Source organism: Abramis brama, assembly GCF_963993115.1.
Source record: "Abramis brama genome assembly, chromosome: 1".
NCBI classification, from domain to species: Eukaryota; Metazoa; Chordata; class Actinopteri; order Cypriniformes; family Leuciscidae; genus Abramis; species Abramis brama.
The window spans coordinates 3,274,210-3,296,373 of NC_139963.1; the positions used below are offsets into that span (position 1 = coordinate 3,274,210).

Here is a 22,164-nt window from a genome sequence, read left to right on the forward strand (position 1 = left end):
TAGGCATTAAATCACATGAAAAGCGTCGAATTCAGTGAGAAAGTCTCAGTCCCTAGTACCATCCACCAAGCACACAAACAGCTAGTCAGACTGCTGCCTGGTGGTCCACGTACATCCGCAAAGCCCTTACAAGGCCAACAGCACTCTGAGCATCAGCATCATGTGAGGCTGACAGCTTCAGCAGAAGGCGGGCAGGGATAAATCTGTGCTCTGAACGGTGTAAGCGTCTTCGGAACGCAGTTTGGTATCGGACGGAGAGTGACGCTGCAGTCACTAGGTCCGAGACAATGTAACATCATTCACATAGAATGAGCGTAGGTCTCCAAGTGCTTCGCTGGGGAGAGAACAGGTGGAAAGGTCCTTCTCAAGGAGATCTCTCAGCACTTATTAGTGTGAAGTGTCTTGCTCAAACGAAGGACCCAACAGCGGACACACAAGAAGGTTCCACAGCTTGGGGCTGGGGTGCCAATCTTGCCGATCGCCTGTAGAAGCAGGACCTTACTGAGGGGGATTGTCATGGGGGAGCCCCATAACTCTCTCAGGTCCGTGAACCGGGGATGATAGGCCAGCAAGGGGGTCACGAGGAAACTGACACTCCCTTGTAGAACATAGTCCGATGTTCTATAGCCGATGTACAGAAGTGCAATTTAACACATAACTGAATGTACATAAACACAGTGCCAGTGGCCGTAGCGACAACAACTGTGAATATACGCAGTTAGATAATAGCCCCATAATAGCATAGCACCTCAGAAGTACACAAACACAGTCGTAGCCGTAGCTAGAACTGTGAGTATACGAGTTAGTACAGAATAGCCAGTTGCAGTGAAGGAAACGGGGCAACATAACAGCGTAGCACCTGTACGTAACAGCATTGGTCGCTGTAGCGCCAACTCAATATACGCAGTAGCTCAGTATAGGCACTGAAGGATACGGGGCAACACCGCAGCATGAACACATCCATGTGCAATAATGCAGCGCAGGTCGCCGTATCGACAGAGACTGTGAATATGCACAGTTCGACTGGGATAGCTAGTTGCACTAGATACAGGGCAACATGACAGCATAACACAAGTGCTTAAGAACAGTGCATCCATGTATGTACATAACGCAGCGTAAGTCACCATAGCTGAGATGCACAGTTAGATCAGGATGGCTAGCTGCACTGAAGGAAACAGGGCAGCATTACAGCCTAACACATCCGTGCACGTACATACATCCAGAAATTGTGAATATGCACGGTTAGATTAAGATAGCTAGTTTTGCACTGAAGGAACAGGGCAACAAAATAGCAAAAACACATCCTTGTACGTACATAAGTGCAGTGTAGTCGCCGTAGCGACAGAACTGTGAAAATGCATAGTTAGATAGGACAGCTGGTTGTTGCACTGAAGGATAGAGGGCAACATAACAGCATAACACATCAGTGTGCACATTTAAAACATCTGTGTGTATAATGCAGCGCTAGTCATCGAAGCGACCGAACTGCATGAACAAGCGCAGTTCAAACACAATGGTCAGTTACGTTGAGGGCAACATAACAGCATAACGCTTCAGTGTGTACACAGATGCAGCGCAAGTCACCGTGGCGACGACTGTGACTATGCACAGTTAGATAGGATAGCTAGTTGCACTGAAGGATACAGGGCAACGTGATAGCATAGTTACATTGATGCTGTACAAGCACAGCGTCAGAGGCATAGCGACATCGACGTCGTTAATCAGAATAGCCGATTGCACTGAGGATACAGGGCAATATATAACGGCATAAATCATAGACACATATCAATGTACATAACACAGCGTCAGTGGCAGCCCACAACAACTGTGAATACACAGTAATCAGAGTATCCAGTTGCACTGAAGGAACAGGGCAATATATAGCGGCGTAATTGTAACACATATCAGTGCGTAGTGTGTACACAGCGTCAGTTGCGTCGCACAGCAACTGTGAATACGTAGTAATCAGAATAGCCATATGCACTTTAGGATACAGGGCAATATATCACGGCAAAAATCATAACACATATGAGTGTGTAGTGTGTACGTAAACACAGCGTCAGTCGCATCGCGCAACAACTGAATACGCACTGTGTAGTAATCAGAATAGCCATTGCACTGAATGATACAGGGCAATATATAGGCTAATGGCATAAATCATTACACATAGAGTGCGGTGTGTACAACATAGCGTCAGTTGCATCGCGCAACAACTGTGAATACGTAGTAGTCAGAATAGCCATTTGCACTGAAGGATACAGGGCAATATACAACGGCAAAATTCATAACACATATCAGTGTGTAGTGTGTACATAAACACAGCGTAGTTGCATGCGCAACAACTGCGAATACGTACTGTGTAGTAATCAGAATAGCCATTGCACTGAAGGATAATGGGCAATATACAACAGCAAAATTCATAACACATATCAGTGTGTAGTGTGTACATAAACACAGCGTCAGTTGCATCACGCAACAACTGTGAATACGTACTGTGTAGTAATCAGAATAGCCATTGCACTGAAGGATACAGGGCAATATACGGCAAATTCATAACACATATCAGTGTGTAGTGTGTACTTAAACACAGCGTCAGATGCATCGCGCAACAACTGAATACGTGGTATTACGTGCTGTGTAGCAATCAGAATAGCCATTTGCGCTGAAAAATACAGGGCAATATATAGTGGCATAAATCCTAACACAACAGTGTGACGCGTGTACGTAACACAGAGTCAGTTGCATCACACAACAACTGTGTCTTCGTAGTAATCAGAATAGCCAACTGCACTGAAGGATACAGGGCAATATCGCGGCATAAGCATAACACACACATATCAGTGTACATAAACACAGCGTCAGTGGCAGCACAACAACTGTGAATGTTGTAATCAGAATAGCCATTTGCACTGAAGGATACAGGGCAAAATATAACGGCACAAATCATAGCACATAACAGTGAGCAGTGTGAACATAAACACAGCGTCAGTGGCGTAGCGACAACGACTGTGAATATGTAGTTAAATCAGCATGGCCAGTTGCACTGAAGGATACAGGGCAACATCAGCTGTAAGCACATCAAAATGTAATGTTACGTAGGCCCAGCGTCAACAGCATAAGCGGTAACGACTGCGCAACAACACTCACCGGATTGCGGCTGTGCACTTCCATTGTCAGAGCGAGGCGGCTAGAGACCTCTCTGCTAGAGATCTATAGCATCCGTACTTTTTTTTTCCCTTTTAGACACGGAGCCATGGCCTTTGCCTCGTCTCTCTAGACTCGCGTCTTGCGCACGACTACCAAAGGACGCCGTGGAAGACGGAGTCTTCTTGAAGTAGCCTGGCTGAGATACCGGGCTGAAGTATTCCTTATCAACAGGGGCTATCGCGTCGAGTCCTTCTAGCGAGCCCGCGAAGAGGACCGGAGTGGCGACGGGCAGCGTACTCGTCCTAGGGCGGGAGAGGGCCCACCAGCGGCCTGCTGGCGGCAGTGGGCCTCATCCCCGCGGATGCCCGGGTTTATTCCCCTGAGGGCGCGCACTGTCCGGCACATGCCCGTCGTCCGTGAGTGCGGCCTCGGTTGATCCTTGTTAGGGTAGAGCGAGTCGATAGGACCCGCACATATCTGGCATGTAAGTTAGCAGCCATCGGATGCGGGGAGGAAACATGGTGAGTAACCTCTATTGCAACTTCCACGATGACTTCAGATAAGACTTCTAGCGTGAAGAAAGAGATTCTGACGTAATTGTCGCGCCCATGCTATTTATACTGCCCGCGGACCGGTCAGCATTTGCATGTTTCGCGTCAATTGGCCAGCTGTCTCCAGCTGGCGTTAGCCTATAAGATTTCAGTGAAAATGAGGAGGAAGGGAGTTCCCATATACGTACTGCATGTTTGAGAACATCTGGAGACTCATAGACCTGGTGCAGAGAGATGCAGTGAATCTGGGCTTGATGGAAAACTATTATTGTTAATTATCAAGGTATACTCCTGAATGTCACACACATATACTGACCCATAATGTCTATTTGACCTGTAGCTCGTATCACAAATAAACTGTGTTGACGGTTATCATCATCATGACAGAACCTGCAGCATCTGATCTTGATCATTTTGATGCAACAAATTGTACAGCTTATTATATAACTAAAATAACATATTAGTTATGAATATTTAGCCTGCATATAGCTAATTTAGTTAATTATTTGATCCCGTCTCACCTCAGTGTCTTCAGTTGACAGTCTGGATCCTGCAGTAAATCACTGAGCTCCTTCACTCCTGATTGTCCAGGATCATTTCCTGTGAGATCCAGCTCTATCAGGTGTGAAGGGTTTGATCTCAGAGCTGAAGCCAGAGCTTTATAAGCTTCTTCTGTCACACTGCAGTTAGAGAGTCTAGAACAGAGAGGAAAACATTCAGCTGATTAATCAGTTAAACCTGAACAATATAAATCCTTAAACTGAATTTAATTTTATTCTTTATACAAATGTATTGAAAGTAGGGCTGAACGATTAATTGCATTTGCGATAATATCGCGATTTGATGAAATGCGATTTTTTTAATCGCAAAGCCGCGATTACACTCTGGTCAAGTGACACGCGAGAGTAAACCAGTCTTGCAGATGAAGCATCAACTTGTCACGCTGCGCATAGGCCTGGCATAGGTAGGCTACAGGAAATAACAGTTTATGTTTAATTTATGTGATATTGTGTTATAGATTCTCTCCAACGATTCTGTATTGATTAAGATAATTTCAGATTTATGTCTGAGCTTAGTTCTCAACACAGATACGTGATGACGCTACGTGTGCTTTATAAACAACCGTATTCTGCTTGCTTCTAATTCCTTTGTCTCACACACACACACACACACACACACACGACACCACTCGAACCTTCCACAAAATAATCTTTCATAAAGTTCGGAAAAGTTGAAGCGAATTACAAGAACATTCGCGTGCTTCATTGCACATGATATGAGATACGCGCGGTCTGCTTGATGTTACTTTTGTAGTGCGCGGTCTCGCCCGCCGGTATTTTGCTTACAAATGCTCTACGAAGGCATCATATGTCTTTTGGAATGCAGTTGGCTTATATATTACAAATATGAAAATCACCGACAGAAGCTGCTTTCAATTTCAAATACTCACGCGCGCTTTGCGAAGAGCGTTTGAGCATGCGGCTGTGAGCGACTCCGTCTACGTGGTTAAATGTACTTGCATCTCAAAATGCTTTTATGACGCAAAATTAATGTGACACAGTCAGTTATATCTTAAGTTATTAAACAGATAGGACAAACCACATCTTATAATTTCAAAAGAGATGAAAACGTTCAGACAGCCGACTCTTAAATACTGAAAGCACTTTGTTTATTGCTTGTAATATTTTTTTCCCCTCTTTGTTATTTGTTTTGAAGCTATATTAGTTAAAATTATTAACATGTAATTGTATTAATTTAGTTTTTTAATGTGTAATTGTTTATAAAAGTAGGCCTACTTATAATTACATATGTAATTAAATATTTTAAGTTTTATTAATAAGATTAATTAATCAGAAAAAAATTAGATCGGCTCATGAGGTGCCTAAAGATTCCCTTCCCTATTTTACAATGATTTATTGCTTGTTTTTGTTGAATAATAGAAAAAATTCATGCACCGAACCGTAACGCCCGTACCGATTCGGTTCAATACGAATACATGTACCGTTCCACCCCTAATATATATATATATATATATATATATATATATATGCTTTTTATATATATATATATATATATATATATATATATATATACCCCCTTTTTTTGAATATGTTGGGAAGTTGACATTCCCAGACAATCCTGAGTAAACTTAGTGTCCCACGTTTTTTGCTGCAAATGACTGGGCAGTAGTTCTTGGACCGTCACTCACAGCTATTAGTTAATGTGTTTTTATTTTGTTGTGTTTTTTCCTTCATTGTTACTATGTTGTTTGTCGTTTATTTTTGTTGATTCTTGGTGTTTATGTTTTTGTATTTTTTCTTCTTTGTATGTGAAGGGGAACTTTGTTAGTTCTTATTTCATGTTCAAAATTTAATAAAGAGATTGATGAAAAAAAATAAGTATATACTGTATATATATAAACCAAAATACAGCGAATAGTCTTCTTGGCGCGCCTACTTTTGAAAGTCAACATTTAGATTATGTGAACTAAGTTAAATGCATTGTAAAGGCCTAGGTCACTCTGGAATAAATCACAACGTGTTTCATGATAAAAACGTGACTTTAGTTTACAGTCCGGAAAATACAGTAGGTTATAGTAAATTATTTCACGGACCCCCTGGCACTTGAGAACTGAAAGCCTCATAAGAAAGCCCTGTCGAGGCTCTTCCCCGGTGCGGGTCGTGTCGAGCCATTAGTCTGGGTGTTTGATGAGGAAAAGATGAAATGTAGTAGTTGCAATAAACGCGTTCAGAATCCGTACAACTGCAGCAGCGGAGGACTTTTATTCTGCTGAGCGGAGCTGAGGAAGAACTGATGACGGGACAGTTTGATCTTCGGCTGACAAATCAGAGGACAGGAGCGTTTCATTCCCGCCTACGTGTAGAAATCAGATATTCAAGCTGTTTATAAATGTTTCTACCTGAGAACGAAAAGTGAAAAATCAAGCTGAATACTTGTTTTTTTTTTCTGAAAAAATAAAAAGACGAAAAAGGAAGTGTTTTCTTGTTTTTCTACTTTCAATATTAAATCAAAAAACGACTGAACACACGACACGGTCCGTGCATCATCTGATCATTTCATTTCCTGTTTGGAATGGAATAACGAGAAATGAAAAGACGGATCGGTCCGTGTAACGCTTCACAATTCAGTTTTCAAGACCATACAATGCAAATGCAAAAATGCAAAATTGAAACCAGACATTCTTTTTTTTTTTTTTTTTTTCAGTACATTATCAATGGATATTTGCCTTTTTCTCCCCTTTTTCAATTTTACTTTTGCTAAATTGTGACTTCAGAAACAAACATTCGAATAAATGAAATCTAACCGATTTTCTATTTTTCCATTTTTCGTCTTGTAATTTGCGCCGTGGGCGGTACCATTAGCATGGGGGTGTGGCCGTGGACTAACTTTACTATCATTTCATTGATGTAACTGCTTTATTTACACTGCATGCACGTTTGAGGAGAAGTTTAAAAGACGGAACACAGGACAACATTTTTCACCCGAAGTGCCATAACTTTTATTATTAGGCTAATAGTCTACGTGTAGCCTACTAAATTATAAGGCAGTCTCGGACCGGCCATCGGGAGCAGCCGGTAAAAGTGAAATCCCGGTGGCCTGGGTATGATTTGGCACATTGCCCTGTTTGTATTGACCTTATTAATAAAAATACTACCAAGCGAAAATATAGAAAAAAAGCTTTCGTTTGTAATAGCCTACAATACAATAAAGATGCAGATGTTTTCACTATAGCGGGCATTGTTCGTTACCACGGCATCCGCTTGAGCTTCTGTGTGCTTTAGCTTTACACCGCTTCTCGTTCCCGTAAAATGCCATTAAATCTAGCACAGTTGTAGAAGAACTCTAGTCTGTTCATTACAATAGAAGCAGTTTGCCAGGATATGAGCATGAGGCGATACTAGGCTATAGTTAACTATGGTGCTGCAAATCAAGAGCAATAATATTTATTTATTTTCAATAAATAAACAGAAATACCTTGCTACGTTTGGCACATTGCCCAGCTTGTTTTTTATTTATTTATTCGAGCACATTAAATTCGCCATTCGATAATGAATCAGCACTATAGACATTAAATATTGTATTAGCCTACAAACGAGAGCTAAAAACCTTTAAAAAATTGGGGGGGAAAATATGCTTATTTTTTCTATATTTTTGCTTAGTAGGCTATAATTTTTATCGTTATTCTAGATTCCCGTGAAGGATCTTGAAAAGCGCTGCCACCCCCGTTCTGCTGCACTGAAAATGAACTGCCTGGGATCTCGTGGTTGTGGCTGCCTAGGCTACTGTACCATGTAAAATGCATATTATATTATATTATATTATATTATATTATATTATATATTAATAAAATAAAGTAAGAATGAATAGGTAAATACAAACAAGGGCAATGTGTCAAATCATACCCAGGCCACGGGATTTCACTTTTCCCGGCTGCTCCCGATGGTCGGTCCGAGACTGCCTTATAATTTAGCACAGAATAATAATAATGATGGCACTTCGGGTGAAAAATGTTGTCCTGTGTTCCGTCTTTTAAACTTCTCCTCAAACGTGCATGCAGTGTAAATAAAGCAGTTACATCAATGAAATGATAGTAAAGTTAGTCCACGGCCACACCCCCATGCTAATGGTACCGCCCACGGCGCAAATTACAAGACGAAAAATGGAAAAATAGAAAATCGGTTAGATTTCATTTATTCGAATGTTTGTTTCTGAAGTCACAATTTAGCAAAAGTAAAATTGAAAAAGGGGAGAAAAAGGCAAATATCCATTGATAATGTACTGAAAAAAAAAAAAAAAAAAAGAATGTCTGGTTTCAATTTTGCATTTTTGTATTTGCTTTGTATGGTCTGAAAACTGAATTGTGAAGCGTTACACGGACCCGGTCCGTGTATCATCTGATCATTTCATTTCCTGTTTGGAATGGAATAACAAGAAATGAAAGACGGATCGTTTATTCTGTGTTTCGTTTAGTTTAATAAACGGAAAATGAGATTTCGGCTCGATTTCTAATTTTTCGTTTGTGGTTTACAAATCGGTTTATGGCTTTGATATTTCGTTTGCACATGTGGGCGGCGCTGAAACGCCCCTTTCATCTGATTGGTCAAACCGCTTCGTCTTCAGCACAGCCAGAATAAGAGTCCGTACGGCACACTCACATCCCACTTTAACCCCCTGTGAGCAATAGGGGAAACCCAGAAAGTGCACTGCTATAAACAATGAAACATAAGCCCTGCTGTCTTCAAATAAATAAACTTCAGTCACACTGTAATTGCTGTACAGTATAATGATACTAACTGTAGTTTCTCCAGCTTGGATTGTGGGTTCATCAGTAGATCACTGAGGTTTTTCACTCCAGAGACTCCTAGTGTATTCCCGCTCAGGTCCAGCTCTCTCAGGTGTGACGGGTTTGATTTCAGAGCTGAAGTCAGGATGAGACTCTGTTTCTCTGTAATACTGCAATCAATCAGACTGAAGACAGAAAGAGAAAATGACTCAGATCTATGATGATCAACTAACGTGTTCATCTTCATCCAGCAGACTTTTGCTGACAAATAAACAGGGATATCAAGGTAAAGGTAACATGGAGAAAGACTACACATTGTTCATTTAAATATACTACCAACATTGTAACAATGCAAAGGTTGAAAGCGTTGATCTATTTATGTTAGTTTACACATTCATTTCATTTAATCTTTAAGGTTCTTTCATGTCAATGTCACCCTTGGTTTGCTCACTGGGTCAAATGTGTTTATGTCGGCTGTTTTCACATTGTCTACTTGCTAAAACTTTACAGTAAGGTTTCATTTGTTAACATTAACTACATTAGTTAACATGAACCCATGATGGACAATACTATACAGCATTTAATAACCTTAAGTTTAAACATTTACTAATACATTTTTAAATACAAAAGTTTTCTGTTAACATTAGTAAATCCCCTGTGAACTAACATGAACAAAGAATAACTGTATAAACTAACATGATCAGATTAAGGAATAAAAGTATTTCCTTAAGCAGAAGACAATCAAACAAGTTTTGTAAAAGGCAGTTCATCTGCTTTAGTGCTGCACCGTGAGGCAGTGTCAGTGTATTTTATGGATGGCTCAGCTAAACAGGCCAATAAGAGACTATTAACTACTATTATTGCTTTTAATTATACTAGTGTCTAATTAAAATGTCTACAAATGTATAAAACTGATCAGAGATCAGGTAAAACCCACAGACACTTCAATCTCAGTGAATCTGCATGATTCATGGGTTCACAGAGATCATCGCCCCCCAGTGGTGAACCATTGACATTTCCAAACGTTTTGAAACAGTTATGACGTAACGAAGCCTCGTTTACTGAAATCATGTGACTTTGGCAGTTTGATACACACTCCGAACCACTGATCCAATAAATTATGCTATTGACATTGTGTCTTTGCAGTGCATGTGTATTCGCAGATTATTGTTATGATGCCAATTTGTGGCTTAATTTAAATTGAGCAGCAATACTGCTGTGGTAAAAGGGATGTCAAGCATTTATTTATTATTTATTTTAATGTTACTGAGGAATGAATTAAAGCATAAAGCATACAGTAGGCTACACTCCATAAATGTCCCTAAAGAGTGTTGAAAATTGAGAAGCTATAGCTTATGGATCCAGTGAATTACCCACAGCATTTATTCAGGGAATGTTCAACAAACATATTTATTAGCTAACAGGTATGAAAGCAACAATAACAAAAAAATATATATATATAAAAAAAGAAAAGGCAAATGTGCATGCAGGACAGCTGTATTTGCCAACAGTGGAAGATCTGACCACACAGTCCCACCTTCAACATTCTGAACATTCAATCTAAGGAAGGGAGAACAAACTATAGACTTAAGTTACATGTTTATGAAGAACAGTTACTTGTTTTGTAATGTATATGTATACATGTTTCTTACCCATTGGCCAGTTTGGCCTTAATACCTATGCTGCTCTCCATCTAATGTAATTAGTAAATAAATGTCACAGTTGTATTATCTTTTTAAGAACAATTTAACACACCATCACCCTTCATTGTGAAATTTTCACATCTCCTCTTTATATAATCACGCTCCTTTCTTGAGCAGCGGTCGGGATATTGGTTATCCTGCAAAGTTTTGGATTTGTCTAACTTTAATTGCATCTATTTGCTGTGGCAGTATATGGCCTAACAACAATGACACTTCATTTATAGACCTTTTAATCTGTTCCTAACGGTTAGCAGACAACAATAATGAAAGCACATGATGTGATGATTCATAACAAGTAAAGAGAATATGTTAATGAGATTCATGGTACCAGTCAAATGAAGAGAACTGGCATAATTTAAGCGAAATTTATACCTGAGCGAAATTTATATTACATAAAAAGATTGTGTCATATTTCTTTTGTTAAAGAGGTCAGCAAAAAAGTAAACAATAAAGCATTTCCTCTTGTTTTAGAGAGGGTCATGCTATTCGTGTGAGGTGACAAATGATTAAAAGGTTAGTGATGTAGGCCTATGAGTATATTAGCCATAGAGAATATCAGTATATATTTGTAATAATTCATTATCACTATATCATATGTTTTGCTTATTTCAGTAATACAATTTGTGGTTGCCTCTCAGTGTTTTTCACAGGACTTTAATCACTAAAGACAAAGTGTTCTACATGTCCAATGCAAGACATTAGATACACAACATTCAAGTTCATGCTCCTACTGAGCATAATGTACATGTACACATTTGGCAGACGCTTCTATCCAAAGCGACTTACATTGCATTTCAAGCTACACATTTACATTCTTATCAGTTCTTGCTTTCCCTGGGAATCAAACCCATGACCTTGGTGTTGTAAGCGCCAACGCTCTACTGTTTGAGCTACAGGAAAGCTCGACACAATGTACAATTCAATATTACTATATTTGCTATATAGAATTGTTCTGAAAGGAGAAGAGTCAAAATTAGTTTTTATTTTTTATTTTATAAATCTGTTGAATGTTACAAGTTCATGAGATAATTAACTTCATGACCCTATAAGCATAGCTGCTTTATGTCCAGGGAAAAGGATACAGGCGTCAGAGCTGGTTGTACAGAAAAGAGATCTTAATATAATCAGCAGAGTAAAATAAGCTGATAAGTGTTTTTATATAAAAAATAATAGATCCATTATAAAATTAGGCTATATGCAGATCAATAAATGCAACTGGAAAAAAATGTAAATGACTTTGCAATTTATGCTTCTTTTAGGTAGTCTAGCTACTTTCATTTAATCTACATCTGTTGTTATTTGTGATGAACTCATGACAACACACTACAGAAAATATGATACACTAATGTTGAGAAGAGTCTTCTGAAGTGCGCTGACAAGTCTGTTCATCCAATGAAACCGAATGCCCCATGTTAACATAGGCGTGGTTTCTGAGCTTGACACTAAAGTATGTTAAACTTCTTTGAAATTGCGTCAAATACGCAGGAATATACACTTCAAAAACAAATCGCTTTATTATGCATACGTGTGTATACAACTGGTGAAACATACGTTTTTAATCATGGATCCGTGAAAAATGGCTGCGACGAATCTGTAGCCGTCTAACATCTGCTGGAAATCCAGGTAAAACTGGAATAAAAATCTGCGTGCACACGCGTTCCCCCAGTTAACATGATTAGGGCTGGGACGGTATGGATTTTTTCTTACCGCGGTTGAAAAGCAAGAAATTCCCGCGGTATAGCGGTAAACCGCTTTAAATCAACCCCAAAACTTATGTAAGACACAATGTCATTAGACACAATCCATGTCATTAGAATCAATGTAATTAGACACAACGTGCACACATGTGCAGGCCAATGCTATTTTTTTTTTTTTTTTGCGGTGATGACGGTGACGAGCTCAGACCCGCGGTAGGCATCATGTGACCGCGGTATTACATCAGATTTCTATAGAGAGGAATAATATTTATTGAATTTTAGGGTTGGGAACCGAGAACCGGTTCTTATCCAGAACCGGTAGTGTTTTTGAAAAAATACCGGAACCGTGCGAAATTCCTAAGTTTCGGTTCCGAAAACGGTTCTGGTGCGCTGTGTGGGCGAAGTGCTGTGAGCTTATCCTTTAATAGCGACGTCTCACCTCTTATTAAAATAGTAATGAATGCACTGAAAAGCCCTCGCGCTACTCAAATACGTTTTGCGTCAGATATCAACGCAGAGAGAGAGAGAGAGAGCTGCACGATTAAGTTAATCTTTAAAAGATCTCGATTCAAACACCCACGCGATCTTATTCCTAAATTACAAAAATCTCACCCCTGAACATTCAAATCTGTTTGCGCTGTTGTTGACCCAGAGAGTTGTCAATATGAAACAGCTTTACAATCACACAGTATCGATATTTCTGTTACAAATATTCAAATGATCACAGAAGTACTGAGATAAAAGTTTATAATTCGAGTATAAACTGATGTCTACGGTAGCAACCAAAATAGAGTAAATCACCTTTTGAAAGTCGCTGCCTTCAAATAACGAGTGTATCGATTACATCTGATCTGATGCTTCAAAACATCCATAAAGACGCAGTCTGTAACTTTTTTGTGTTCAGAATTTACAAAATGTATACAATGAGCGAGTGCATCATGAATGCCTTTTTTTCAAACCGTGTTTTTGTATATCCAGAATTACTACGTTAAGCCTGCAATAAGCGTTTTTACTCGGACTATACTTTAGCAGCCGCTGTGGAGTAGCCCAGTACCTGCGTGACTCGTCATAGACATAAATAGAGAGAAGTAGCTCCGGCAACAATGTTCTTCCGCAAGACGCGTGCAGTTCTGTTTATTAACTGCTAGAGCGCTGATTTATCCAGTAATGAAACAAGTAAAGTCTTTATGAATCAATCATTCAAAACGATTTTAAAAATAATCTGTTCTACACACATCTTACATTCAAGCATATTCTACCCCTTCTGAGAGGGTATTCTCCACTGCTGGAGATACAATAAGCTATAGGAGAGGTCCCAAATTATTCTAGAGAATGCAGACATTTATTTTCCTTCAGAAAAACTTTTTTTTTTTTTTTTGCAAAAATTGCATAACAATATGTTGAATTTGTTGACATTACTACCAGTCTGTTAAACTCATTTGAAAAGTATAAGAAATAAAAACAAAAAGGATTGTGGATTTTTCCCTTACTACTATTTTTTATTAGTTGTTTTAATATTTTTTATTGAATGGGAACCGGAACCGGAACCGGAATCGTTTGGTGGAACCGGAATCGGAACCGGAACCGGAAAATTTCTTACGATTCCCAACCCTATTGAATTTATACCCAAATGCGTCGATGTAATCATTATGAGCGCTGGATACTCTGATGTACTGTTTTCTCAATCCATAGAAACAGCCTGAGGGCTCCCTATGCACATTTAAGCTGCGCCCGAAATCGAATACTTCCCTACTATATAGTATGCGACAAACAGTATGTGAGCAGAGTGGTATGTCCGAAATCATAGAATTCGAAAAACAGTAGGCGAAAAGTACCCGGATGACCGACTACTTCCAGCGAGATTCTGAAGTGCGCATATGATGGACACTTTACTATCCCATGATCAGGGCCTGAAGTTAAAGTCCAACTGAAATCAAAATTGACCCTATTTAATTTGTTAGCGCATATTACTAGTCTTGTGGTGAAAAATTAATCCGTGCAAGTTAATACACAGAAAAAAATGGTTTTCCGTCGTAATCTTTAATCAAAGTCTGAAAAGTTACTTCCGGACTGGAATGGAGTTCCTTCTCTGACGACGTAGGTTTGACTGCATGGTTTGGGAAACGCTTAACCACTCCCCTCAAACCGTTAGTCTGCTATGAGCGAGAGATGGAGAGGAGGAGCGCTAGAGTAAAACCCTGCCCTCTGTTCAATATGCCTTTTCACTGGGAAATACGTCACAACACTGGAGAAAAGTCGTTTGCAACTTCCGGTTCACGCGGACTTTAACTTTTTTGACCACCCGCCACAGTGACTTTTTACCAGACAGTTTTTTTTTTGCCTCTGTCGGAAAGTCTTTTATTTCCTGTCGTTTTATTTTGAAACTGTAGTGATGTCATTTCCTTTCCGAGCGCATCACATCCTCATTCCCGACTCCGCATTCTGTGGGATGGTGGCTCTCGTGTGCGTAACCTGAGCGAAAGTAAGTTTCATCCTGCACTAAGATGTAAATATTGCCATCGGACTTGTTTAGATGTTGTCTACTTTCACCTGTTTTCCTGTTAAGTATATTATACGCATGGTTTTGCTACTTTCGTGTGTATTTCTTAAGTTAATAGGTATCACGTGACTGTTATAAGCCTTGTTAGACTGAGATTGTTTCCTTTATATTATTTCAGTCGTAAGCTGTATTTTCGAGTGCTATATTTAATTTCTTATGCCCTTTAGTCCTACTGATAAATCGTGTTTAGCCTCTGTGTCACCGTCAGACGCACCTAGAGTGTAGTTCGGCACTCCCTGGCCATGCGCCCCTCACGTGCTGGGCGCATGGGATGCAGTTGCGCCCGCTTCCACTAGGGGGAAGCGAAGACCACCAAATCCATTTAGTATCTATACTTTGCCTCATTAACCCTTTGTATGCCTGTATATTAGTTGTTTATGACTCTTTTCAGGTTATTTGACCAAATTATTATATTTCAGTATTCTGATTCAATGTTTATTATTGTATTGGATATTACTGTATATTTTTGTACATTGTGACTAATATTATTTCATTCTTTGTTTCTTTTATAGACCACACACACATACACATATACCGATTTGAACACCAATGCTTGTACCCAAACTTCAATAATAAAGTTTGCTGGAATAATTTCTCCGTGCCCTTCTCTCTGACCGGAGCCCTGTCAAAGGAAACTGTCAGACCAGTATTACCCCCTTCAGAGTGTCCCACTCTATCACATGGTCCTTCGAGCCGGATCTGACAGCTTTCTGGAGACAATATGGAGCCAGGACAACCATCTGCAGATCCAGCAGTGCGTTCTAGACCCCAGCGGGAGATACAGTTACCAGCATCCCTTGCAAACTTTGAAGTTGGGTACACACCGAGAGTCACAGTACTTCCTTCCACCGAAGCTGAGGAACTCGGAGCAGCAGCCCCAGCTCACGACATCCCAATCCCTGATCCACTTTCACTGCCATTTGTGAGAGCAGAGTCATGTCGATCCTTGGTATCTTCTCATCGTAGCAGACCGAGATCTCGAGCCAGTGCTGCCTCATCAACCAAGAGGTCCGTTGCAGACGGGCTATCCGAACTACAGAGTGCCATGTTGGAGGAACAGGTCAAGCGGATGGAATTAGCAGAAGTGCAGCGGCAGATTATGGAGCAGACACTAGTGGACGAGCAGTGTACTCTTCTAGACAAAGAAGCCAGAGATGCCCTTGATGAGAAGGAGGAACTTCTCAGAGAACAAGAACGGCAGAGACGTCGACTGGAGGAGAAAGCAGAGATGGCATACAAGAGTAAAGAGGCTATCACCAGGCATCAGATGTTGCGACGGCGACTGAAAGAGAAAGAGATGGAATTGGCGCAAGCAGCTCTTATCACGTCTTTCCTGAAGGAAGAAGGAATTAAGAGTCCCAGTTCCTCCAGGCCCCTCAGTGAATGTGAGTACAACCTAAGGTCCTCATCAGAAGCTCAGCCTCTCCTACTCCACTCACAAGGTGGACATGGACTGCTTCATTCTACTCCATCTATTCATGTTCTGCCACCAGTCTCCAGTGCAGTCATTAGTCCACCTGTCTCGACCAGTCTTCCATCAGTCCAGCCCGCTCCACAAGTGAGTGCTTATACTACTACAAGTGTACTCGCCCAGCCGCAGCCTACGCATATTACCATGATTCCTCCTCCTGCCATCATCATCCCAGCTTCGCAGTCGGCTCCCAGGCCAGCCGTGAGTGCCGTTACCTCATGTGCTCCGCCACTGTCAGTAGAACAGTATATGGCCCCACTTCGCCAGCCACAGATGGTCTATAGCCAAGCCCAGGCCCAATATGTGCCTCCACCTGTTACACCTCTACAGCCAGTGCTATCAGCTGCTAACACGCTGTCCTATCCTTACCCAGGCATGCCACCTTCTCCACGACAGGGCACAGCGCCTCTAGATTACAGGGCAGCGCCGGGTGCAGACCTCATGGAGCTTCTAGTTGCCACATCTTATGGCCTTCCTAGACCTACTCTACCTCACTTCACCTCAGGTAAAGAGTCAGACTTTGCCCTGCTCAAGATGGCTTTGGACAATCTGCTCAATACACATGCTCACCTCACAGAGCAGTTCAAATATCAAGTCCTCCTCGATCACTTGAAGCTGCCAAGCGCCTACAAGCTAGCCCAAGCCTACATGTACCATCCAAAGCCGTACACCTCAGCCCTCCAGGCTCTCCAAGATAAATATGGGCAACCGCGTCAGCTCGTGCAGAGTGAGCTGGGTGCCATCTTAAACTCACCTCACGTAAGATCTGGAGATCCAGAGGCATTTGACAACTTTGCCCTATCAGTACAAGGTCTAGTTGGCATGCTCCGCTCTCTCGAGGGTGAGAATGGCTACGAACTGCGATGCGGCTCCCACGTCGACAGGCTGCTCAGCAAACTGCCTACTAACTATCGAGACGCGTTTGTGGAGTACAGCATAAACCGAGGCATCCTGAGAACCGGCACTGATCAGACCTACACGCTTGAAGACTTCTCTGTTTGGCTTCAGTTAAAGTCACAAGCAAAGCGCATTTCATCTCGAGCAGCTCTGATGTTCCAAGACCAGCCTAAGCCAGTCAAGGGCCAAAGGAAATCCCAGAGTCCTTCATCCAACGTGTTTTACAACACTGAAAACCAAGCTAAGGTAGCCCCTCCAGATCCTGCTCGCAGCACAAAGTCACCCAAATTTAAACCCAGTGTGAAGCCTTACTGCCCGTACTGCGATGCCCGTGAGCATTACCTCAGCTTATGCCCCAAATTCAAAACGCTCACTCCATCAGAGATTTCCACCTGGATTAAAGACAGAGGCTGTTGGAGGTGTGGCAGGAACCATAAACCTGAGGCATGTACTCTCAAGAAGCCTTGCCAAGTGTGCAAACAGCAACACCTGACCGTGCTCCACGAAGTGTGTTCCCAAGAGGCTAAGAAAGTGTTAATGGTCAGTACTGCTCCCGACACCATATACATTGATCGTCCTAGTCGTCCACAGAGAGTCATGTTGAAGCTAGTTAAGGTGCGCCTGTACAATGCCGAGCACTCTCTGGAAGGTTTCGCTATTTTGGACGACGGATCAGAGAGAACCCTCATCCTTCCCTCAGCAGTCCGGCATCTCCATTTAGCCAAAGAGCCTGAAAGCTTGCCTTTGCGTACTGTCCGCCATGAGGTGATCCATCTACAAGGAGCCGCTGTCTCGTTCGACATCTCCCCAGCTCATTCTCCTAAACAAAGATACCACATCTTTCATGCCTTCACTGCTGGTGAGCTGAGCCTGTCTGAGCATAGCTATCCTGTCAAGTCACTCATGCGCAGATACCCCCACCTTCAAGGTCTTCCTCTGCCGAAGGTTGACAAGGTCCAGCCGCTTCTGCTGATCGGCTCTGACTTTCCACATCTGCTGCTGCCCAAACAACCGGTCCGAGCAGGTCCTCCTGGGAGTCCTGTAGCTGTGTGTACTGCTCTTGGTTGGACATTGCAAGGCCCCGCCAACCTCAACCTCACTGGTGAGCACTCTCACTGCTACCTCACTATGTCTCCTAACTCAGAGCTGCAGCGGCACGTTGAACGACTGTGGGAAGTTGACATAACCCCGTATGCCAACGCCAAGACTGTGATCCGCTCCAAAGAAGATCAGCAGGCCCTAGAACTGCTGGAACAGCGCACAGTCAAGGTAGAAGTGGATGGAGTAATAAGGTATGCTACTCCTCTACTGAGGCGCAAAGCTAGCCTCACGCTCTGGGCTCCAAAGCACACATTACTCCCACAGCTACGGAGCACAGAACGCCGTCTAGCCAAAGACACTGCTCTAGCCAACACCTACTGTCAAGAAATACAGAAGCTTGAACAGTTGGGCTACGCCAAACCTCTATCTCCTGACACAGTAGACAGCTCCACAGAGTCCTGGTATCTGCCGCACCACGTTGTCCACCACAACGGTAAGGCGAGGATTGTCTACAACTGTTCCTACCAGCTCAACGGTCAAAGTCTCAATAGCCAACTGCTGCCCGGTCCGACCTTAGGTCCTACTCTCCTCGGTGTACTTCTTCGGTTCCGAGAACACAGTGTGGCTATCAGTGGTGACATCAAAGCGATGTTTCATCAAGTTCGCCTGCTACCAGAAGACAAGCCCCTTCTCCGTTTTCTCTGGAGAGGTATGAAGAGGGAGGAGGAACCAACGGTGTATGAGTGGCAAGTTTTGCCATTCGGGACGACATGCAGTCCCTGTTGTGCCACATACGCCCTTCAGCGGCATGTGAAGGATAACAGCAGCGGTCATGAGGACATCCTACACCTTGTGGAGACTGCCTTCTATGTCGACAACTGTTTGACCAGTGTCACGAACGCTGATGAAGCCAAGACCATTATCAACCGGATGCGTAAACTGCTCTCAGCTGGAGGCTTTGACATCAGGCAGTGGGCCAGTAACACCCCCACAGTTGTTGAGCATCTTCCATTGGAAGCGAAAGCAGCAAGCACCGAGTTGTGGCTCTCTCAGCCTCGACAAGATCCCGAAGAGCCAGCCTTAGGCCTTCGCTGGAACTGTCTTACCGATCGCCTTGGGTACCGCCACAGACCAGTAGAGTATTCACAGCCAACTCTGAGGAATGTCTATAAGGTGATGGCATCGCAATATGATCCCATCGGATACCTAATTCCATTCACCACACGAGCGAAGATCCTGATTCAAGACCTGTGGAGAGTGGGAGTTGGCTGGGATGAACCGATCAGACCAGAGGCTCTGCTGGATATCTGGACACAATGGGAGAGTGAACTAGTCCATCTTCCACAAGTGGAAATCCCCCGATGCTATGTCCCATCAGTAGCAGACACTGGGCCACCGAAACGAGAGGCACACATCTTTTGCGACGCCTCTGAAAGAGCCTACGGGGCCGTCGCTTACCTCCGCACCCAAGACAATCAAGGTGAAGTCCACATTGCATTTGTGATGGCTCGGTCAAGAGTGAGCCCTCACAAACAACTATCCATGCCACGCCTCGAACTGTGTGCTGCTTTAGCCGGAGCCCAGCTGGCTAAAGTCATTATGACAGAACTGTCACTCCCTTCCCAGCAAGTCACTCTCTGGACTGACGCAATGACAGTTTTAACGTGGCTCAATTCCGACTCGTGTCGCTACAAGGTCTTTGTAGGAACTAGAGTCGCAGAAATTCAAGAGCTCACTGAAAACTCGACCTGGCGGTATGTCAGCACCACTGACAATCCAGCCGATGACCTTACTCGCGGCAAACCCTTGCTCGAGCTCAGTCAGCCGAACCGGTGGAGCCAAGGTCCACCATTCCTCCGACAACATCCAGACTCCTGGCCAGTGCTTCAGTTCATAGAAGCCCAAGAAGCTGACGAGGATGAACTTCGGAAGACATTGTTCTGTGGAGCCACCACCTGCTCTCCGACCACGACACTCAGGTCTGATATAGACAACTGGGACAGTCTTCTCAAGGCTACCCATGAGAGCCTTCACGGGGCGGCAGATGACCAGAGCAGCCCTACCATGACAGCAGCTGACGTCCAAACAGCAGAGCTACATGTCCTCAGACAAGCCCAGAGTGAGTCCTTCCCTGAAGAGGTGGAAACTCTTGCTGCTGGTAAGTCCATCTCGAGACTGAGTCGCCTGCTCATGCTTGCTCCAGAGTATGATGAAGCTGTTGGCCTGGTGAGAGTGGGAGGTAGACTACGCAGAGCAGAAGATCTTGACCCAGATGCGATGCATCCTATCATCCTCGATCCCAAATCTCATGTTACGAAGCTGCTCATTAAGAAATATGACAGTGAACTGCTACATCCTGGTCCCGAGCGGGTTTTCGCCGAGATGAGAAGAAGATATTGGATCCTCCGGGGAAGAGAGTCTATCAAGCGTCATCAGCACGGCTGTGTTGAATGTCAGAAATGGCGCGCTACTCCAGTGGTCCCTCGGATGGCAGACTTACCCCCTGCCAGACTCCGCTTATACAAGCCACCTTTCTGGTCGACTGGAGTCGATTGTTTCGGCCCTTACAACGTCAAGGTGGGCCGGCGCACAGAGAAGCGGTGGGGTCTGATTTTTAAGTGCATGACGACGAGCTGTGTGCATCTTGACCTACTGGAGAGCATAGACACTGATGCTTTCCTGATGGCTCTCCGCCGCTTCATCGCTCGCCGCGGCAAGCCATTTGAGATCCTGTCTGACAGAGGAACCAACTTCCGAGGTGGAGCTGCGGAGCTGCAAGCCAGTTTTGCCGCTTTAGAAGTTCCTCTTCAAGAACAGCTGGCCAGACAGCAAATCGAGTTCCGTTTCAACCCCCCTGGGTCTCCACACTTTGGGGGAACGTGGGAACGAGAGATCAAGTCGATTAAGTCAGCTCTCCAAGTCATCCTTCAGGACCACACCGTCGCCGAACCTGTGCTGCAAACTGTGCTGATTGAAGTGGAGGGAATACTCAATGCTAAACCACTTGGGTACATCTCCTCCGATGCTGCAGATCCAGATCCCGTCACACCGAATCTACTGTTGATGGGACGCCGCGACGCATCACTCCCACAGGCTGTCTACGCATCTAGTGACCTTCTCAGCAGAAGAAGATGGCGCCACAGCCAGATCCTGGCGGACCATTTCTGGTCCAACTTCATCCGTCGCCACCTCCCGGACCTTCAGAAGCGGTCGAAGTGGCACAAGGACACAGACAATCTGACTGCTGGCCAGATGGTGATGGTGGTTGATTCGCAGCTACCCAGAGCTCAGTGGCCTATCGGGAGAGTGGTGAAGACCTGTTCCGGTTCGGATGGACGAGTCAGGGCAGCTGAAGTTAAGATTAAGGGACAGACCTACCTACGGCCAGTCGTGCGCCTTGTGCGGTTGCCAGCCTGGGAGGATGAAGACGACGCCAACTAAGTAGACTTTCCTTTGGGATTCAAATTTATTGCTAAATTTGGGGGCGGCTATGTCGGAAAGTCTTTTATTTCCTGTCGTTTTATTTTGAAACTGTAGTGATGTCATTTCCTTTCCGAGCGCATCACATCCTCATTCCCGACTCCGCATTCTGTGGGATGGTGGCTCTCGTGTGCGTAACCTGAGCGAAAGTAAGTTTCATCCTGCACTAAGATGTAAATATTGCCATCGGACTTGTTTAGATGTTGTCTACTTTCACCTGTTTTCCTGTTAAGTATATTATACGCATGGTTTTGCTACTTTCGTGTGTATTTCTTAAGTTAATAGGTATCACGTGACTGTTATAACCCAGCC

General features: G+C 43.3%; 1 protein-coding gene across 1 annotated transcript in view; it reads right to left on the reverse strand.

Moving 5' to 3' along the window:
- Window positions 1-22,164, reverse strand: part of LOC311090940 (uncharacterized protein) — an 846,260-nt gene that overhangs the window by 622,871 nt on the left and 201,225 nt on the right. The window contains exons 17-18 of the mRNA XM_084126585.1: window positions 9,015-9,188; window positions 4,220-4,393 (exon numbers count right to left, since the gene is read on the reverse strand). Coding sequence (XP_083982711.1) covers window positions 4,220-4,393; window positions 9,015-9,188 — 348 coding nt within the window. The remainder of the gene's footprint in view (window positions 1-4,219; window positions 4,394-9,014; window positions 9,189-22,164) is intronic.